General features: G+C 51.3%; 3 protein-coding genes across 3 annotated transcripts in view; 2 read left to right on the top strand and 1 right to left on the bottom strand.

The window, feature by feature from the left end:
* The window catches only part of LOC129716439 (uncharacterized), a 51,825-nt gene that overhangs the window by 17,500 nt on the left and 13,240 nt on the right, over positions 1 to 21,085 (top strand). The window lies entirely within an intron of this gene.
* On the bottom strand, positions 2,682 to 5,129 carry LOC129716441 (uncharacterized). The gene is made up of 2 exons (XM_055666313.1): positions 4,375 to 5,129; positions 2,682 to 3,119 (listed from the first exon to the last, which is right to left on the bottom strand). The coding sequence occupies exons 1-2, from the start codon at positions 4,861 to 4,863 to the stop codon at positions 2,682 to 2,684; spliced, it is 927 nt and encodes a 308-aa protein (XP_055522288.1). The 5' UTR covers positions 4,864 to 5,129.
* Positions 12,051 to 20,866, top strand: LOC129716440 (G patch domain and ankyrin repeat-containing protein 1-like). The gene is given in 3 exon segments (XM_055666312.1): positions 12,051 to 14,243; positions 14,245 to 14,723; positions 20,213 to 20,866. Coding segments are annotated over 3 exon segments (1,044 nt in total). The 5' UTR covers positions 12,051 to 14,138; the 3' UTR covers positions 20,673 to 20,866.

The following is a 21,085-nucleotide window of genomic DNA, read 5'->3' as shown; positions in this document are numbered from 1 at the left end:
GAGTAGTAAGATGGATTCAACAGTGGCTGAATGGGAGATGCCAGAGAGTAATGGTGGATGGTTGTTTGTCAGGTTGGAGGCCAGTGACGAGTGGGGTGCCACAGGGATCTGTGTTGGGTCCACTGTTGTTTGTCATGTACATCAATGATCTGGATGATGGTGTGGTAAATTGGATTAGTAAGTATGCAGATGATACTAAGATAGGTGGGGTTGTGGATAATGAAGTAGTGTTTCAAAGTCTACAGAGAGATTTATGCCAGTTGGAAGAGTGGGCTGAAAGATGGCAGATGGAGTTTAATGCTGATAAGTGTGAGGTGCTACATCTTGGCAGGACAAATCAAAATAGGACGTACATGGTAAATGGTAGGGAATTGAAGAATGTAGGTGAACAGAGGGATCTGGGAATAACTGTGCACAGTTCCCTGAAAGTGGAATCTCATGTAGATAGGGTGGTAAAGAAAGCTTTTGGTGTGCTGGCCTTTATAAATCAGAGCATTGAGTATAGAAGTTGGGATGTAATGTTAAAATTGTACAAGGCATTGTTGAGGGCAATCCTGGAGTATGGTGTACAATTTTGGTCGCCTAATTATAGGAAGGATGTCAACAAAGTAGAGAGAGTACAGAGGAGATTTACTAGAATGTTGCGTGGGTTTCAGCAACTAAGTTACAGAGAAAGGTTGAACAAGTTAGGGCTTTATTCTTTGGAGCGCAGAAGGTTAAGGGGGGACTTGATAGAGGTTTTTAAAATGATGAGAGGGATAGACAGAGTTGACGTGGAAAAGCTTTTCTCACTGAGAGTAGGGAAGATTCAAACAAGGGGACATGACTTGAGAATTAAGGGACTGAAGTTTAGGGGTAACATGAGGGGGAACTTCTTTACTCAGAGAGTGGTAGCTGTGTGGAATGAGCTTCCAGTGAAGGTGGTGGAGGCAGGTTCGTTTTTATCATTTAAAAATAAATTGGATAGTTATATGGATGGGAAGGGAATGGAGGGTTATGGTCTGAGCGCAGGTATATGGGACTAGGGGAGATTATGCGTTCGGCACGGACTAGAAGGCTCGAGATGGCATGTTTCCGTGCTGTTATTGTTATATGGTTATATAAACAGCAAAGGTTGCAGCACCGTTCGACTTAGATCCCACCTGTCTTTGCCTTCTGGAAAACATAGCAGCCTTACATGCAAAACATAGTCAAGTCCCACAGTGAGTTCATATAAAGAAAGCAAGTAAACAGTAGCAGATTGCCTCACCCGTCCAAGTAATAAATATATACAGTGTTTACAGTGCGAAAATTCCATCTGACATTTTCATTTCCACAAATAATGTCCCCCACCCGTGCCACTCATGTGGCCCCCTGGCGTGGGCTACCTTCCCTTAATTTAATTGGAGGGGCGTCTCCATCATACCGTGCCCCCTATGTCCAGCAGCGGAAGGACCCTAGACTGTGGTCCTCCCCCACCGAGCCTTGGCGTTGGCTGCACCAAGCTTCAGCGAGTCCCTTAGCACGTACTCCTGCAATCTGCAGTGGGCCAGTCGGCAACATTCCCTGACGGACATCTCGCTCTGCTGGGTGGTGAGCAACGCTCGGGCAGACCAAAGAGCGTCTTTGACCGAGTTGATGACCCTCCAGCAGCACTCGATGTCAGTCTCTGAATGTGTCCCTGGGAACAGTCCGTAAATCACAGAGTCCTCTGTGATGGAGCTGTTCGGGAAAAATCGTTCCAGGGACCCTTGCATACCTCTCCAGACTCTTTTTGCAAACCCACACTCTGCAAAGTGGTGGGCAACCGTCTCCTCTCCACTGCAACCGTCCCGGGGGCAGCGTGAGCTGGTAGTGAGGTTCCGGCGGTGCAGGAAGGATCTAACTGAGAGGGTTCCCCTCACCACCAGCCAAGCCAGGTCTTGGTGCTTGTTGGTCAGTTCTGGCGATGAGGCATTTTGCCAGACAAGCTGGGCAGTCTGCTCTGGGAACCACGCCACCGGATCCATCGAGTCCTTTCCCTGCAGTGCCTGCAGGACATTCCGTGCTGACCACTGCCCGATGGACTTGTGGGCAAAGGTGTTGGTCCGGAAGAAGCTTTCCACAGACGACAGGCAATGTCCACCTGACTGGCACTTTGCGTGGCATCTGCGCCAGGCCCATCCTTCGCAACACCGGGGACAGGTAGAACCTCAGCAGGTAGTGACACTTAGTGCCCACGTGCCTTGGCTCTACACTCCGCCTGATGCAGCCACACACAAAGGTGGCCATCAGGGTGAGGGCGACGTTGGGCACGCTTTTACCCCCGTTGTCTGCCGACTTGTACATTGTGACCCGTCGCACCCGGTCCATCCTCGACCCCCAGATGAACTGGAAGACGGCCCGGGTGATCCCCGTGGCGTAGGAGGGAGGGACAGGCCACACTTGTGCCGAGTACAGCAACCCCGAGCACCGCACACCTGATGACCACATTTTTCCCGGTTATGGAGAGGGAGCGTTGCCTCCACAGCTCCAGCTTCCTCCCCACCTTGGCTATCCGCTCCAGCCAATTCTTGTTACTCGCCTCAGCCCCCCCAAACCAGATCCCCAGCACCTTCAAGAAGTCAGGCTTGATGGTGAAGGGGATGGAAGATCAGTCGGGCCAGTTGCCAAAGAGCATGGCCTCGCTCTTCCTGCGGTTCACCCTGGCTCCCGTGGCCGACTCAAACTGGTCGCAGATGCTGATCAATCTGCGGACCGACCTTGGATCCGAGCAGAAGACGGCGACATCGTCCATGTACAGGGAGGTCTTTACTTGAATGCCCCCACTGCCTGGTAATGTCACTCCTCTTATGCTCACATCCTTCCTGATGAACTCGGCAAAAGATAGCAAAAGGTGTCTCCACCACACCCTGCCCTCCATGTTCAGCATCGGAAGGACCTGAGACTGTGGTCCTCCCACACCGAGCCTTGACGTTGGCTGCACCAGTCTTCAGTGCGTCCCTCAGCACGTACTCCTGCAGTCTGCAGCGGGCCAGTCGGCAACATTCCCCGATGGACATCTCGCTCTGCTGGGTGGTGAACAACGGGCAGACCAAAGAGCGTCTTGGTGACCTTCCAGCAGCACTCGATGCCACTCTGAATGTGTCCCTGGGTACAGTCTGTAAATCACAGAGTCCTCTATAACCATATAACAATTACAGCACGGAAACAGGCCATCTCGACCCCTCTAGTCCGTGCCGAACACATAATCTCCCCTAGTCCCATATACCTGCGCTCAGACCATAACCCTCCATTCCCTTCCCATCCATATAACTATCCAATTTATTTTTAAATGATAAAAACGAACCTGCCTCCACCACCTTCACTGGAAGCTCATTCCACACAGCTACCACTCTCTGAGTAAAGAAGTTCCCCCTCATGTTACCCCTAAACTTCAGTCCCTTAATTCTCAAGTCATGTCCCCTTGTTTGAATCTTCCCTACTCTCAGTGGGAAAAGCTTTTCCACGTCAACTCTGTCTATCCCTCTCATCATTTTAAAAACCTCTATCAAGTCCCCCCTTAACCTTCTGCGCTCCAAAGAATAAAGCCCTAACTTGTTCAACCTTTCTCTGTAACTTAGTTGCTGAAACCCAGGCAACGTTCTAGTAAATCTCCTCTGTACTCTCTCTATTTTGTTGACATCCTTCCTATAATTAGGCGACCAAAATTGTACACCATACTCCAGAATTGGCCTCACCAATGCCTTGTACAATTTTAACATTACACACAGAGAGTGGTGAATCTCTGGAACTCTCTGCCACAGAGGGTAGTTGAGGCCAGTTCATTGGCTATATTTAAGAGGGAGTTAGATGTGGCCCTTGTGGCTAAGGGGATTAGGGGGTATGGAGAGAAGGCAGGTATGGGAATCGCCTATCCGACCCCCTGACTATAGAGTCCCCTATTACAATTGCCCTCCCCTTCTTTTCCTTACCCTTCTGAGCAACAGGACCTGTCTTTGTGCCAGAGGCCCGGCCGCTGTCGCTGCCCCCAGGTAGGCTGTCTCCCCCACCCTTACTCAAGCATGAGTACTTATTTTCAAGGTGTACAGCCACTGGGGTACTCACCAGTCCCTGCCTCTGCCCGTTGCCCTTCCTAACTGTGACCCAGTTTTCTGTCTCCCGTGGTCTTGGAGTGACCACCTCCCTGTAACTCCTTTCTATGACCTCCTCGCTCTCCCTGAGCAGACAGAGGTCATCGAGTTGCTGTTCCAGGTTCCTGACACGGTCCCTTAGGAGCCCCATCTCGACGCACCTTGCGCAGATGTGGACGTCTGGAGGGCACTCCGACTCCATGACCTCCCACATCTGACATCCAGAACAGTAAACTGCCCTGGCCTTCATTCTCCCCCTTATCCAAATACAATAAAGCCTTACAATTACAATACAAATACAATACAAGCCAATCAGCTGCTTCTGCTGGTCCTCTTCTATGACGGAGCTGTTCGGAATAAACCATGACAGGGACCCTTGCAGACCTCTCCAGACTGGCTTTGCGAATCCACACTCTGCAAAGAGGTGGGCAACCATCTCCTCTCCATAGCAGCCGTCCCGAGGCAGCGCGCACTTATAGTGAGGTTCCGACGGTGCAGGAAGGATCTGCCTGGGAGGGCTCCCCTCACCCGCCAGCCAAGCCAGGTCTTGGTGCTTGTTGGTGAGTTGTGGTGATGAGACATTTTGCCAGACAAGCTGGGCAGTCTGCTCTGGGAACCACGCCACCGGATCCATGGAGACATTCCCCTGCAGTGTCACCAGGACCTTCCATGTTGACCACTTCCTGATGGACTTGTGGTCAAAGGTGTTGGTCCGAAAGAACCTTTCCACGAATGACAGATGGGGGCGGCAATGTCCAGCTGACTGGCACATTGTGTGGCATCTGCGCCAGGCCCATCCTTCGCAACACCGGGGACAGGTAGAACCTCAGCAGGCAGTGGCACTTGGTGCCCACGTGCCTTGGCTCTAGGCTCCGCGTGATGCAGCCACACATGAAGGTGGACATCAGGGTGAGAGCAACGTTGGGCACCCTGGTCTGAGCAGAAGACAGCGACATCGTCCATGTACAGGGAGGTTTTGACCTGAGTGCCCCCACTCACTCCCACTCCGACTTATTGGTCCTCTATAACTCTGTGAAGATAGGGAATACAAGTAATAATTAGGTATAGAAAGGAACTGTAGATGTGAGTTTAAACCAAAGATAGACACAAAAATACTGGAGCAACTCAGCGGGACAGGCAGCATCTCTGAAGAGAAGCAATGGGGGACGTTTTCCTAAATGTCTTAACAAATAAACGTTTAGTGGCAGGTCGACTAAATGTTTCACTTTGCATTGAGAACGATATAAATCATTTAAAAAAAACAGTCGTCAGTGAGACATAACAGACGTGTGGAGCTTCTTGAGTGGTTACATGTAGGCGGCGGGATCTAGGACCCGGGTGAGCACAGGGCTAGTCGCGAGAGCGAGCGCGGCTGGTCGGCTCCCATTGAAGCGGATAGTGGTGCGCGGGCACGGGGGGAACGCAGCGCTGGGACTGGGTGGGTCGGGCGGCCACGGGGTCCGCTCGCTCGTCCGTTCACCGGAGACCAAAGTGAGGGCGGATCGAGCAGCGGCAGCTTAGCGCAGCAACAGAGTAGAGCCCAGCGCCTTGTGGCCGTGTCTGTCTGTCTGTCTGTCTGTCTGTCTGTCTGTCTGTCTCCCGGAGGAGGGGAGGGGGACTGCGGAGGCGGGGGATCTGGGCTGTGTCTCGGCTGCCAGCGGCCGCCGAGACGTTCCTGAGCGAGGGCAAGGGGAGAGGTCTATAGGGTGATTTCACTAAAGGTCACTGGAGCGTAGATCCGCACCCACGTGACCAAAATTCTCAAGTGGAGGACACTCGAGGGTTCGGTACATGTTAGTGGATGGGAAAAAACGCATTTTCCCACCCGTTAAAAACATAGAAAACGGCGAGGTTGTGAGCTGCAAATTACTGTGCCAGTCGAGGTGACCGTGAGGCACAGCTACCTAGATTTACAGGGGGAAAAAAAGATAGCAAGTAAGGTAAATTCAAGAGGGAACTGAAGGTGCCAAACCGACGGAAATGAACAGCCGACATTTGCCGTGGATATTTACAGGTCCAAAATATCGGGAATTATCGCGTTTGCTCGCTGAATTTATCAAAAGTAAGTTAATAATGCCTTACTTTTGATGAAATTCAGCGAGCAAACGCGATAATTCCCGATATTTTGGACCTGTAAATATCCACGGCAAATGTCGGCTGTTCATTTCCGTCGGTTTGGCACCTTCAGTTCCCTCTTGAATTTACCTTACTTGCTATCTTTTTTTTCCCCTGTAAATCTAGGTAGCTGTGCCTCACGGTCACCCCGACTGGCACAGTAATTTGCAGCTCACAACCTCGCCGTTTTCTATGTTTTTAACGGGTGGGAAAATGCGTTTTTTCCCATCCACTAACATGTACCGAACCCTCGAGTGTCCTCCACTTGAGAATTTTGGTCACGTGGGTGCGGATCTACGCTCCAGTGACCTTTAGTGAAATCACCCTATAGACAAGCAAGGGCCTGCAGAGCAAAGATCTTATAGCGAAGCAAGATAGGCTACTCCTGCTAAATGCAATGGACTGACGTGTAGTACGCTATGGAGGGGATCATGGGCATTTTCCACGCTCATTTTAGCAACCTGAGCCTACCTAACCCGACCCGACTCGCACTGTAATCAATGTTGCGGGGCAACAGTTTGTGTGGGTCAGATTCATAAATCTGTCAGTTCAAACTTCTTGTCAAGAATAAAATTTGATTCTGGTAATTGTCTTTTTTAATGTTTTTTAAATCATTTCTTTTTAAATGGCTCACAAACAGTGTTTGAGTTGATTTTGTAGTAACCAGAACCGACCCGACTCGCAGGGTGATTGACAGGGGGGGACTTTTTGTGCGTGATTATAGGGTTAGATTCATAATTCTGTTAGTTCATAATTCTGTTGATTCTTGTTAAAGAATGAAATGTTTATAAACCCACATACATGAAAATTATATAAATGTATATAACACACACAATTATATTTCTTCTAATCCAATAATGAACTTTATTTCCGACTAGACAAGGGACATTAAATAAGAAACATTGTCTTGGGGCACTCTCTCTCCCTGCTGCCCCGGGCCCCGCACTCTCTCTCCCCGCTGCCCCGGACCCCGCACTCTCTCTCCCCTCTGCCCCGGGCCCCGCACTCTCTCTCTCCCCGCCCCCGGGCCCCGCACTCTCTCTCCCCGCTGCCCCGGGCCCCGCACTCTCTCTCCCCGCTGCCCCGGACACTCTCTCTCCCCGCTGCCCCCGGGCCCCGCACTCTCTCTCTCCCCGCTGCCCCGGGCCCCGCACTCCTTCTCCCCCTCCCTCTCCCCGCTGCCCCGGACCCCGCACTCTCTCTCCCCGCTGCCCCGGGCCCCGCACCCCTTCTCCCCGCTGCCCCGGACCCCGCACTCCTTCTCCCCGCTGCCCCGCACTCTCTCCCCTCCCCGCTGCCCCGCACTCTCTCTCCCCGCTGCCCCGGGCCCCGCACTCTCTCTCCCCGCTGCCCCGGACTCTCTCTCCCCGCTGCCCCGGGCCCCGCACTCCTTCTCCTCGCTGCGGATCCAATCTTTGGCCGGAAGCAAGAAGGCGGGAGCAAGAAAGCGGAACAAGATTGCGGAGTCAGGTTGCTAAAATGTGTCCTATAATCACCCATGAATCCGCCCATGAGCGTACCTCACTTTTGCGTGAGAATAATCCATCTTGCTTCGCTATAAGATCTTTGGTTGGGGGGAGAGAGGGGAGGAGGGAGAGAGGGGGAGGAGGGAGAGACACGGGGATAGAGAGTGGGGGAGGGGGAGAGGGAGAGAGTGGGTCAGGCAAGGTGGGGGGAGAGATCAAGTGAGTTTATTGTCATGTGTCCCTGATAGGACAATGAAATTCTTGCTTTGCTTCAGCACACAGAACATAGTAGGCATTTACTACAAAACAGATCAGTGTGTCCATATAACATAATATAAATGTATAAACATATGAATAAATAAACTGATAACGTTCAAATAACAGGTAATGGGTTATTAATGATCAGAATTGTGTCCGAGCCAGGTTTAATAGCCTGATGGCTGTGGGGAAGTAGCTATTCCTGAACCTGGTCGTTGCAGTCTTCAGGCTCCTGTACCTTCTACCTGAAGTTAGCAGGGAGATGAATGTGTGGCCAGGATGGTGTGGGTCCTTGATGATACTGCCAGCCTTTTTGAGGCAGAAACTGCGATAAATCCCCTCGATGGAAGGAAGGTCAGAGCCGGCAGAGTGTGGAGGAGGGTGAGAGATGGAGAGAGAGAGAGAGTACAGCAAGCTGAGTGTAGATCGATGTCACTCATGTTATGTCAAGCTTTGTTAGCTACACCCACTTGCTTTTTACATGAGTCCTGCTTGCCTGTTCCCTTCTAGTATTAGAGACGAGCAAGCAGGAAGTCATATTTACTGTATTGTTAATAACGTTTCTGCACTTTTATTATTTTGTAAGGCTTCAGTTATTATACAGCCAATGAACACTGAGATAGAAGGTGGACTTGAGAGCGAGAGAGGAGGGTGAGGGAGAGAGAGAGGGAGGAGGGTGGGGGGGGAGAGAGAGAGGGGGAGAGGGTGGGGGGGGGAGAGAGAGGGGGGAGGGTGGGGGAGGGGGATGAGAAAGAGGGGGAGAGAGGGTGGGAGAGAGAGACGGGGAGAGGAGGGAGAGGGAGACAGAGGAGGGGGTGGGGGGGTGGTTAATTTCACAGCATGTATTGTGCATGTGACAAATACAGTTGACTGACTTTGGGGGAGAGAGAGGAGAGGGAGAGATCGAGTAGAGCAAGCTGAGAAAAAAAAGGTGGGGTGGGGGGGAGAGAGGAGTTGGGGGAATACAGTAAGCTGAGGAAGAAGGTGGCGGAGACACGGGGAGAGAGAGGGGAGGAGGGTGGGAGAAGATAGAGACAGAGAGGGTATAGTGGGAGATAGAGAGTTTGGAGGAGAGCGAGGAATGTTCAGAAAAACTAAGGAAGAAGGTGATGTGCAGAGGGTGGGGGGGGAGACAGGAGAGGGTGGAGGATGGAGGGAGGAGAGGAGAGAGGGTAGGAAAGAGGGGGTGGGGGAGAGTGGGTAGCAACGATTGGGGAGGAGAGAGAGGGGGCAGAGTGGGGAAGTGTGGAGGAGGGAGTGAGAGGAGAGAGAGAGAGAGAGAGAGAGAGAGTACAGCATGCTGAGAGAAAAGGTGGGGTGGAGAGAGAGGGAGAGGGAGAGGGTGGAGGAGAATGGAAAGAATGGGGGGAGAGAGATTGCAGGAGAGGGTGGGGAAGAGAAGGAGGGGAGAGACGGGCAGTGTGGAGAGAGAGAGAGGAGAAGGGTGGGGGAGGGGGTATTTGGGGGAGGGTGGATGGGCACAGAGAGAGAGAGAGCGAGGAGAAAGTACAGCTTGCTGAGGAAACAGGTTCGAGGGTGACAGTGGGGGAGAGAGCGGGGAGGGGGGAGGAGGGTGGGGTGTAGTGATGATGGGGGGGGGCGAGAAGATAGATGGGAGGAGAGGTATTGGGGGGGATGAAGTGGGAGGAGAGGCCAGTGATGGAAGAGGAGGTGGAGGCAAGGGAGGATAGTAGGAGAGGGTGAGGGAGGTGGATGGAGGGGATGAGGGGGATGAGGGGGAAGGAGTTGGAGGGGGGGTTGGGGGCGAGGGTGGAAGTCTGTGGGGTGAATGTCCGTGACATTTGAGGTGGGGGGGAGAGAGGGAGGGGGGGGTAAGGGGGGGGTGAGGAGGAGGTGTGAGGGGGGAGTGAGAGAGGGTAAGGGAGGGGTGAGGAGGAGGTGTGAGGGGGGAGTGAGAGAGGGTGATAGAGGGGGGTGAGAGGGGCGGGCGGTTGTGACAGAGGGAGGGGGGGCGAGATGGGGGTGTGAGAGAGAGAGGGGGAAGTGTGAGAGAGGGGGGGGTGTGTGAGAGGTGGGGGGGTGAGAGAAGGAGTGGGGTGTGAGAGAGGGTCTTTGTGGCTCCCGGTATCTGGCCAGGGATGTTCCGTTTGCAGAAGAAAGCGCTGCTGGTCTTGAAGAAGCAGAGTTCAGGAGCTCGGAGCACCCAGGGAGGCATCAAACGCCGTCGGTGACCTCGCAGTGACCTCCTCCTCGCTGAATTACACTCAACACCTCCGCTCAGTCCGTCTACCAACTGCAGGCTCGGTGAACACTTTGCCCAACACCTCCGCTCAGTCTGCCTTAACCCACCTGATCACCCAGTGGCTCAGCACTTCAACTCCCCCTCCCATTCCCAATCCTGACCTTTCTGTCCTGGGCCATCTCCATTGTCAGAGTGAGGACCAGCGCAAATTGGAGGAACAGCACCTCATATTTCACTTGGAGGAGGGAGGGAGGGGGAGGCCTCCTTCCATCGTCTGAAGCAGCTGCACTAAAGATCCTATAGCTATAGGATCTTTGAGCTGCACCACTCGGCCCTGCACCTTGCTGTTGGCTGGCGAAGGAGGAGAAGCGGTGGCAAGGAGATCCCAACCGCCTCCCCCTTTGGCGGCGGCACTTGGCGTTGGACAGGGACGGCCAAGGTAGCGGGGCAATAGTGTCCGAGGAGCGCTGACCTTCCTTCCTCCCCACCTCCTTTGCCCCTTCCCCTCTCTCTCGCGCTCTCTCTTGTACGCCCCCCTCCACCCTCGAGGTGGCCTGTATGTGTGCTACAAAGCAAAGGGAATAAATAATCATCTTAGAAGATAGGTTGTGCAGGAAGAAATTGCAAATGCTGGTTTAAACCGGTTAAACATAAAAAGCTGGATTAATTCAGTAGGACGAAGTATCTCTAGAGAGAAGGAATAGTGGACATTTCAGGTCGAGACCCTTCTTCAGATTGAGAGTCACGGGAGAGGGAAACGAGAGATATGGTCAGTGATATAAAAAAAACAAATGAAAGATCTGCAAAAAAAGCAATGATGATAAAGGAAACACATCATTGTTAGCTGTAGGTACACAAAAATGCTGCAGAAACTCAGCGGGTGCAGCAGCAACTATGGAGTGAAGGAAATAGATGACGTTTCGGGCCGAAACCCTTCTTCAGACTGGTTAGCTGTAGGCTAGGTGAAAATGAGTTACAGACAATGAGACTTCACAAGATGACATTGAAGCTGGAACAACAAGCAGGGTGGAGGAGGGACGGAGAAAGAACATTATTTGAAGTTAGAGAGATCAATATTCCACCGCTGGGTTGTAAGCTGCTCAAGCGGAATATGAGGTGCTGTTCCTCAAACAGACTTACAGGCTTTGATGAAGCCTAACGTTGTGCACAAATTAAGTGTTCAACAGGTTGGTGCACTGCAGCGCAGATGAAAGCGGCAATGCAAAGTAAAATTGAAAAGGAATGATTTGCAAATTGCAAGCTGGAGACACAAGAAAGTGCAGATGCTGGAATCTTGAACAAAACACAAACTGCTGGAGGAACTGGACAGTTGTCGTTTCATTTTCAGACGAAAGAAGGGTCTCGCCCTGAAACGTCACCTATTCCTTCACTCCATAAATGCTGTCTCACCCGCTGAGTTTCTCCAGCATTTTAGTCTACTTTCATTTTGGGATGCTTCCTCAGACAGCAATGATCAAGGATCCTAGAATCATATAGTGTAGTAACAGCCATGTTGGTCCAACTCCTGCATGCCAAGCGAGATGCCCCATCCTGCCTGCATTTGGTCCAAATCCCTCTAAATCTTTCCGATCCATGTACCTGTCCAAATGCCATTTTAACCATGTTATAGATTTGCCTGAACTACTTTCTCTAGCGGCTCATTGCAGAAATCCATCATCCTCTCTGGGTAAAATACATTGTACACTCAACCAATCTATTCCCCTCATGATTTCATGCACCTCTTTAAGATCACCCCTCAGCCTCCTGCCCTCCAAGTACAGAAATCCGAACATGCTTCAATAAAAAAAAATACAGAAAATTTGTGGACATTTGTGAACTTTGAATCTGATGACGTTTACAATAAAAGTGACCCAAATTGTTCCATTTCCTGGCTACAACAATTCAAAAGCCCGAACAAGTTAGGGCTTTATTCTTTGGAGCGCAGAAGGTTAAGGGGGGACTTGATAGAGGTTTTTAAAATGATGAGAGGGATAGACAGAGATGACGTGGAAAAGCTTTTCCCACTGAGAGTAGGGAAGATTCAAACAAGGGGACATGACTTGAGAATTAAGGGACTGAAGTTTAGGGGTAACATGAGGGGGAACTTCTTTACTCAGAGAGTGGTAGCTGTGTGGAATGAGCTTCCAGTGAAGGTGGTGGAGGCAGGTTCGTTTTTATCATTAAAAATAAATTGGATAGTTATATGGATGGGAAGGGAATGGAGGGTTATGGTCTGAGCGCAGGTTATGGGACTAGGGGAGATTATGTGTTCGGCACGGACTAGAAGGGTCGAGATGGCCTGTTTCCGTGCTGTAATTGTTATATGGTTATATGGTTATAATATTAAACCTAGCACCTTAATTCCCACCAACCACACAGACAATTCTGCAAAGGTTTTAATAAGAGCCACAACGTGCTCGAGTAACTCAGCGGGTCAGGCAGCATCTGTGTAGAACATGGATAGGTCACATTTCACAGTGCTGGAGTAACTCAGCGGGTCAGGCAGCATCTCTGGTAAACATGGATAGGTTGAGACCCTTCTTACTCAAAACATTGCTTATCCATGTTCTCCAGAGGTGCTGTCTGGCCACATATTGTTACTCCAGTACTCTGTATCTCATTATAAACCTACATCTGCAATTACTTGTATCTCCTTTTATTAATAGCTGTCGTGTGAAGCTGAGCAAGCAGCGCCCATCGTGCGTTATGCTCAGGAGGAACGGTACTCACTGTCCACTTCGTCCAGGATAAACTCATCGGAGGTGATGTCCCGTTCACCCATCAGCATCTCACCGCCCACTGCCTGCATCCGCTGCCCCTACAACACAGAAAACGCCGGTATCATCGTACAAACTCCAAAAACCAACAGGTTTGTGCGTTAACGACTTCTGTAAAAATTGTAAATTGTCCCCAGTGTGTGTGGATAGTGATAGTGAGCGGGGATCGCTGGTCGGCACGGACTCGCTGGGCCGAAGGGCCTGTTTCCGCGCTGTGTCTTTAAACTAAACTAAACCCATGCTGGGAGTTCCACCCGACTAGCGCCAGGGGGGTTTATGCTGGATGGTGATTTGGGGAAGATTTCCACCATGATGTCTACAGGTGGGTAGTTTATGGCCTCTGTGCCTTCAGTCTCCATTAGAGGTTAAAGGTCGGCTGAGCAAGGCCAGTTCGTGCCTTGGGTTTGGCCATTCATGATTGCTGCAACCAAAGATCATATAAAGATCCTCTGCTATATGATCTTTGGCTGCAACTGTTCACGACGTTGCTGTCAGTGGCCCAACTTACACTGGTACCTCCCCCCCCTCCATCACCACCGTCGTCATCGCGGCCACTTCCGGGCAATGGCGGACTACAACTCCCAGCAACCCCCGCGGCGCGGCCTAGCCCGGGACCCGCAGCCTGGACCTGGAGTTGATCCGCAGCCCCCTGGGCCTGGAGTTGTGCTCTCTGCCGCTTGCGGCTGGATTTCTGCTCCTTGCGGCGGGGCAGCGGCCTAGCCCCGGTCCCCACAGCCTGGGCCTGGAGTTGTACAGCCGGCCTTCTCCCTCTGCCTTGTCCCCCAGTCTAACCCAGGCCAACAGACCCACAAACAACAGCAGCCTCTCTTCCTCCTTCCCCCTGACCACATCGCCCATCGCTGCTGTGGAGCAAGGATCTGCCTTTGTTGCTTCACACTGAAGACAGTCACTAAATCCTGCAGTTACTCAGCGGGTCGAGCAGCATCTGTGGAGAGGAAGGAATAGGTGACGTTGCAGGCCGAGACCCTTCTCCAGAGACACCTTGAGGCCTAAGGGAACTCCAGCAGTGGATATAATCCTCTCAGGAATGAACTCCAAGCCATTGACTCCTTGCAGAGACCAGAGGAATTATTATGTGTGGGGTGAAAGACCAAGAGCATTGATGCTTGTTTTATTTCTGCTCTGAAGCTGTGCGCTGGCACCATCGAGACAGGCTGCTCAGTTGGGATATTGTTGACCGAGGTACAGTGAAAAGCTTCTGTTTGCAATGAGCTGCCGGCAGCTGATCAGCTTCACCCGGGCGGTGGAGGATGGAGACGCTTGGAGGGACGGTGAACGGCGTGTGCCCTGCTCTCCCCTCCCCAGGGGGGGAGGGTTTGGATGGGGAGCAGGCCAGGAGCTTCTATGAGAGCGTCCTTGCTTCCAGCAGCCAGGCCAGCACCAGCAGCCGGGCCAGCACCAACTCCAGTGCAGTCCGTAAACACAAGGCCGAGTGGAGGGGAGTGCGGGCAGGTGGCCCCAGCGGGCATCAGGTCGAGGGAGGGCAGAGGAACGGGCATCTGCTGCTGAAATCTGCTCAGAACGGGGACCTCAAAATGCTTCGGAGGTTGCTGGAGACAGGAGTGAGCGATATAAACTTCCGGGACAGTTACTACTGGACTGCCACCATGTGTGCAGCGTACAGTGGGCAGCTGGAAGCAGTGAGATACTTGCTGAGTCTTGGAGCTGCATGGGTCGGAGTGTGTGACTGCACGGGACGCGATGCTCTGGATTTGGCCCGACAGGCTGGACATGCAGAAATTGTCACCACTCTGGAGGAATATCACACTCCAGAGGAACAAGAAGACCGCAGGTATGAGGCTCTTGGTGGTCTGGGCAGTGCAGTGCCTCTGCGGAAACCCGCAACCTCTTTCCCTTCCAGCCTCTCACCTGCACATTTCCAAATCAGGAGGCTAAAATAAAAGATAGACACAAATAGATAGTTTGAGGAATTCTCTGGAGGCCGGTTCTCTGGGTACTTTCAAGAGAGAGCTAGATAGGGCTCTTAAAGAAAGCGGTCAGGGGATATGGGGAGAAGGCAGGAACAGGGTACTGATTGTGGATGATCAGCCATGATCACATTGAATGGCGGTACTGATTCAAAGGGCCGAATGGCCTACTCCTGCACCTATTGTCTATTGTCTAGATTGCTGGAGAGACTCGGGTATGGTGACACAGGCAGCATCTCTGGAGAGAAGGAATGGGTGACGTCTCGGGCCGAAATCCTTCTTCAGAAGTTAAAATAAAAATGAACTGCAGATGCTAGTTTATACCAAAGATAGACACAAACTGCTGGAGGAACTCAGCAGGTCAGGCAGCATCTCTGGAGAAAATAGGCGTTTAATTGATTAGCACGGGTGTCATGGGATATGGGGCGAAGGCAGGGGAATGGGGTTGAGAAGGAAAGATAGATCAGTCATGATTGAATGGCAGGGCAGACTTGATGGAGGAGTAGGCCATTAGGCCCTTCGAGCCTGCACCGCCATTCAATATGATCATGGCTGATCATCCAACTCAGTACCTGCCTTCTATCCATACCCCCTGATCCCTTTATCCACAAGGGTCACATTTAACTCCCTCTTAAATATAGCCAATGAACTGGCCTCAACTACTTTCTGTGGCAGAGAGTTCCAGAGTTTCACCACTCTCTGTGTGAAAAATGTTTTTCTCATCTCGGTCCTAAAGGATTTCCCCTCTATCCTTAAGCTGTGACCCCTTGTCCTGGACTTCTCCAACATCGGGAACAATCTTCCTGCATCTAGCCTGTCCAACCCCTTAAGAATTTTGTAAATTTCTATAAGATCCCCCCTCAATCTCCTAAATTCTAGCGAGTACGAGCCGAGTCTATCCAGTCTTTCTTCATATGAAAGTCCTGACATCCCAGGAATCAGTCTGGTGAACCTTCTCTGCACTCCCTCTATGGCAATAGTCCTCCCTCAGATTTGGAGACCAAAACTGTACGCAATACTCCAGGTGTAGTCTCACCAAGACCCTGTACAACTGCAGTAGAACCTCCCTGTTCCTATACTCAAATCCTTTTGCTATGAATGCTAACATACCATTGGCTTTCTTCACTGCCTGTTGCACCTGCATGCCTACTTTCAATGACTGGTGTACCATGACACCCAGGTCTCGTTGCATCTCCCCTTTTCCTAATCGGCCATCATTTAGATAATAGTCTGCTTTCCTGTTTTTGCCACCAAAGTGGATAACCTCACATTTATCCACATTATACTGCATCTGCCATGCATTTGCCCACTCACCCAGCCTATCCAAGTCACCTTGCAGCCTCCTAGCATCCTCCACACAGCTAACACTGCCCCCCAGCTTAGTGTCATGAGCAAACTGGGAGATGTTGCATTCAATTCCCACGTCCAAATCATTAATATATATTTAAATAGCTGGGGTCCCAGCACTGAGCCTTGCGGTACCCCACTTGTCACTGCCTGCCATTCTGAAAAGGACCCTTTTACTCCTACTCTTTGCTTCCTGTTTGCCAGCCAGTTCTCTATCCACATCAGTACTGAACCCCCAATACCGTGTGCTTTAAGTTTGTATATGGGACCTTGTCGAAAGCCTTCTGAAAGTCCAAATATAACACATCCACTGGTTCTCCCCTATCCACTGTACTAGTTACATCCTCGACATTTCGGGTCGGTCTTCAATCTGAAGAGTCCTAAACCGAAACGTAACCTATGCATCTTCTCCAGGGATGCTGCCTAACCCGATGAGTTCCTCCAGCATTTTGTATTCATCAAGGGAGGTTATACTTCAGTTATGTAGGGCATTGGTGGAATACATTTGTAGCTGTATTCAGAATTTATCTCAGCATTTAAGGATGGATATTAATGTGTTGGAAGGAGTCGGGGAAGGTTTATTGAGAAAGTCGAATGTGCTAATTGTTAAACAAAGGACACAGAATGCTGGAGTAACTCAGCGGGTCAGGCAGCATCAGTGGAGAACATGGATAGGTGACGTTTCACAGAGTGCTGGAGTAACTCAGCGGGTCAGGCAGCATCAGTGGAGAACATGGATAGTTGACGTTTCACAGAGTGCTGGAGTAGCTCAGCGGGTCAGGCAGCATCTCTGGAGAACATGGACAGGTGATATTTCAGATTGTCCTCCATGTTTAGAATTCTCTACCCTGGGGAAAGACTGCAAGTGTTCACTTTATCCATGCCCCTCATGATCTTGTACATCTTAACAAGCTCACACATCTACCTCATGAGTCGTTTATTGTCATATGTCCCAGGTAGAACATTGATATTCTTTACTTGCAGCAGCACAACACAATATGTAAAAATAGTACACTGTAAACTGCATAATAAACAAGAAAAAACTTTCAGATTACACACACCCACACACACACACACACACACACACACACACACGCACGCACACACACACACACACACACACACACACACACACACACACACACACACACAGAAAACACAGGGCCTTTTGGCCCACCGGGTCCATGCCGACCAGCGATCCCCGCACATTTACACCATCCTACACCCACTAGGGACAATTTTTTCTTTTACATTTATCAAGGCAATTAACCTACAACCCTGTACGTCTTTGGAATGTGGGAGGAAACCGAAGATCTCAGAGAATACCCATGCAGGCCACGGGGAGAACGTACAAACTCCGTACAGACAGCACCCGTAGTCGGGATCGAACCCGGGTCCCTGGCGCTGCAAGCGCTGTAAGGCAGCAACTCTACCGCTGCGCCACCATGATTTCCCCAAGTCTGTGTAGATCAGACGTTATTTGGCGCTCCTATGCTCCAAGGAAATAAGTAGCAACCGACCAACCTCTCCCTGTACCTCAAGCCCAGGTAACATCCGTTTAGTTTAGTGTCGTTTATTGTCATGTGTGCTGAGGTACAGTGAAAACATTTTGTTGCGTGCTAACCATTCGGCGGAAAGATAATAGATGATTACCATCGAGCCATCCACAGTGTAGATACATGATAAGGGAATAACGATTAGTGCAAAGCCAGTAAAGTTTGATCGAAGATAGTACGAGGGTCACCAGAGAGGTAGATAGTAGTTCAGGACTGCTCTTGAGTTGTGGTAGGATGATTCAGTTCCCTGATAACAGCTGGAAAGAAACTGTCCCTGAATCTGGAGGTTTGCGTTTTCACATTTCTGTACCTCTTGCCTGATGGCAATGGGGAGAAGAGGCAGTGACCGGGGTGAGACTGGTGTTTAAGGAACTGCAGATGCTGGGGAAATCGAAAGTAGACAAAAATAGCTGGAGAAACTCAGCTGGTGAGGCAGCATCTATGGAGAGCAGGAATAGGCGACATTTTGGGTCGAGACGTCGCCTGAAGAAGGGTCTCAACCTGAAATGTGGCCTGTTCCTTCTCTCCATAGATGCTGCCTCAACCGCTGAGTTTCTCCAGCAGTTTTTGTCTACTTGGGGTGAGACTGGTCCTTGATTGTGCTGCTGGCCTTTGCAAGGCGCCGTGAGGTATAAATGGAGTCAATGGAAGGGAGATAGACTCAAAGAGATGGAGAACTCAGTGGGACAGGCAGCATCTCTGGAGTGAAGGGAGGTTGGTTTGTGTGATGGTCTGAGCTGTGTCCACAACTCTGTGATTTCTTGCAGAGTCCTGGTGAATCTCTTAGGCACCCTTTCCAGCGCAGTAGGACGCGGGATCTGAAGAAGGGTCTCGACCCAAAACGTCACCCATTCCTTCGCTCCAGAGATGCTGCCTGTCCCGCTGAATTACTCCAGCATTTTGTGTCTATTTCAAGACACAGGACATGTTTCTCCCTCCTCCTCCACTGGCTCACAAGGTGAGACTCTGCCCCCTCCTGGTCACTATCTCTCAGCACAGTCTGTGTCAGGCCACGGAGACAATAGGTGCAGGAGCAGGTCATTATGCCCTTCGAGCCAGCACCGCCATTCACTGTGATCATGGCTGATCATCCACAATTAGTACCCCGTTCCTGCCTTCTCTCCTTATCCCTTGATTCCACGAGTCCGAAGAGCTCTATTTAACTCTCTCTTGGATGCATCCAGTGAATTGGCCTCCATTGCCTTCTGAGGCAGAGAATTCCACAAATTCACAATTTTTCCTTATCTGTTCTAAATTGCCTACCCCTTATTCTTAAACTGTGGCCCCTGGTTCTGGACTCCCTCAACATCGGGAACATGTTTCCTGCATCTAGCGTGGCCAATCCCTGAATAATTTTAAATGTTTCTATAAGATCCATTATAAGTTTTAATGCATTATCCATCTATAAGTTTCTTCCTGCACCAAAATAAAATAAAGTAAACTAAACCCTGAACTAAACTAAGATAGACACAAAAAGCTGGAGTAACTCAACGGGACAGGCAGCATCTCTGGAGGGAAAGAATGGGTGACGTTTCGGGTCGAGACCTTTCTTCAGACCTGAATTGAAACTGAACTAAACTAAACCCGAACTAAATTAAATTGAACTGAACTAAATAAGGGTCTCGACCTGAAACGATTCTCCAACTAGTCTTTGGACTGATGTGGGGGGGGAGCGGGATAAATAAAGGAAGAGGCGGAGACAATAAATAGCTTGATGGCGATGTGCTACATAAATGTGAGGTGCCTTGGGGAGAGCTGGGGAGGGGTTGAACAGAGGGATCTGAATAGGAGGTGGAATCTCATATAGATAGGGTGGTAAAGCAAGGGCCACCTTTAAAATTTGAGTAGAGGGGATCAATGTTCAAACAAGGCATGCTGGGGGGTAAACAAATTACCTAAAATAGAAGAGTATGAGGTGAATGTTCCTGGGTTTTCCAATTTACAGAGATGGTTGCTGTTAGGTCTCATTCTCTGGACGCAAAGGAGGAGGCCCATCTGACAGAAAGGTCAGATTGGTGAAAGCTGGAGAGGGGGATTCAAACAAGCTGAAGTACTGAGGACAGACCGGGAGGGGTATATGAGGGGGAACTTCTTTACGCAGAGAGTGGTGGCGGTGTGGAATGAGCTCCCAGTGGAAGTGGTGGAGGCAGGTTCATTGGTATCATTTAAAAATAAATTGGATAGGCATATGGATGAGAAGGGAATGGAGGGTTTTGGTACGAGTGCAGCGACTAAGGGGAAAAAAATCACTGTAGGGCCGAGATGCCGCTTGTAATTGTCTATGAAGAAGGGCGGAGACAATCTCGACCCGAAATTAGTTGCCATACTTCCTTCTCTGCAGAGATGCTGCCTGACCAACCGGGAGATCTGGTAGTTACTCCAGCATTTGCGCTTGTGTCTGACCTTGAAATAAGGCTGCCTGGAGTTCCTCATTTGAACTTGGCAGGGAGGGAGCGGCCGGAGGAGGGAAGGAGGAAGCTGTGCCAGGTTTGCGAGCTGGAATACCGAGAGGACAGCGTGCAGCAACATGAGAGATCCACCCTGCACCTTGTGAGCAAAGGCAATACTCCAGCACCCACACATTACTCCATCCCCGACACCAACGTGGGCTTCCGCATGATGCTGCGGGAGGGCTGGGACCGGGAGAGGGGCCTGGGCCCCTGCGGGAAGGGCCGCAAGTTCCCCGTCAGCACCGTGCTGAAGAGGGACCAGCGGGGGCTGGGCTTCCAGAGGGGCCCACGGCCCAAGGTCACTCACTTCCAGGCCCACGACCCCGAGGCGGTGCAGCAGCCGCGCGGCGCTCCTGGCCGCGTCCACAGGGTGGCGACTGTGAGCCGCAGGGAGGAGCGGCGCAGGGAGGCCAGGGGCAGGGAGTGGGAGAGGGATCTCAGAGTCTACATGGACCTGTAGGTGACCAGATACCTCTCCAACGGACTGATCCATCCTCCAGCACCTCCCCACTGCTCTCACACCTCCCCACACCTCTCCCACTGCTCTCCCTCCTCTCTCTCCAATCCCCACACCTCTCCCACTGCTCTCCCTCCTCTCTCTCCAATCTCCACCCCTCCCCTCATACCCCACCCACACCACTCCTCTCCCACCCCACCCCTCACACCCCTCTCACTCTACCACCCCACTCTACCCCCCACCCACTCATCTCCCTCATCTCCCCTCCCCCTCACCCCCTCACTGTGTCCCACCCCTCTGCCGTAACACACTCCTACCACTCTACCCTCTTCAACCTTCACCCCATCCCACCCCCTCCTCCTCCGCACCCTCCTCATCCGCACCCTCCTCTCCCGCACACCCCCCATCCTCCCCCC

The sequence above is a fragment of the Leucoraja erinacea genome, unplaced genomic scaffold (genome assembly GCF_028641065.1).
Source record: "Leucoraja erinacea ecotype New England unplaced genomic scaffold, Leri_hhj_1 Leri_236S, whole genome shotgun sequence".
NCBI lineage: Eukaryota > Metazoa > Chordata > Chondrichthyes > Rajiformes > Rajidae > Leucoraja > Leucoraja erinaceus.
Note: the sequence above shows the minus strand (reverse complement) of the source record. Positions and strands in the feature narration are given on the sequence as shown.

What these genes read in the sequence shown, in the direction of transcription:
- LOC129716441 (XM_055666313.1), bottom strand. Translation starts at nt 4,863, where the DNA reads ATGTGCCAGTCAGCTGGACATTGCCGCCCCCATCTGTCATTCGTGGAA. An exon ending in ATTGTATTTGTATTGTAATT is followed by an intron (nt 3,120 to 4,374) that starts GTAAGGCTTTAT and finishes TGTGATTTACAG; the next exon opens with ACTGTACCCAGGGACACATT.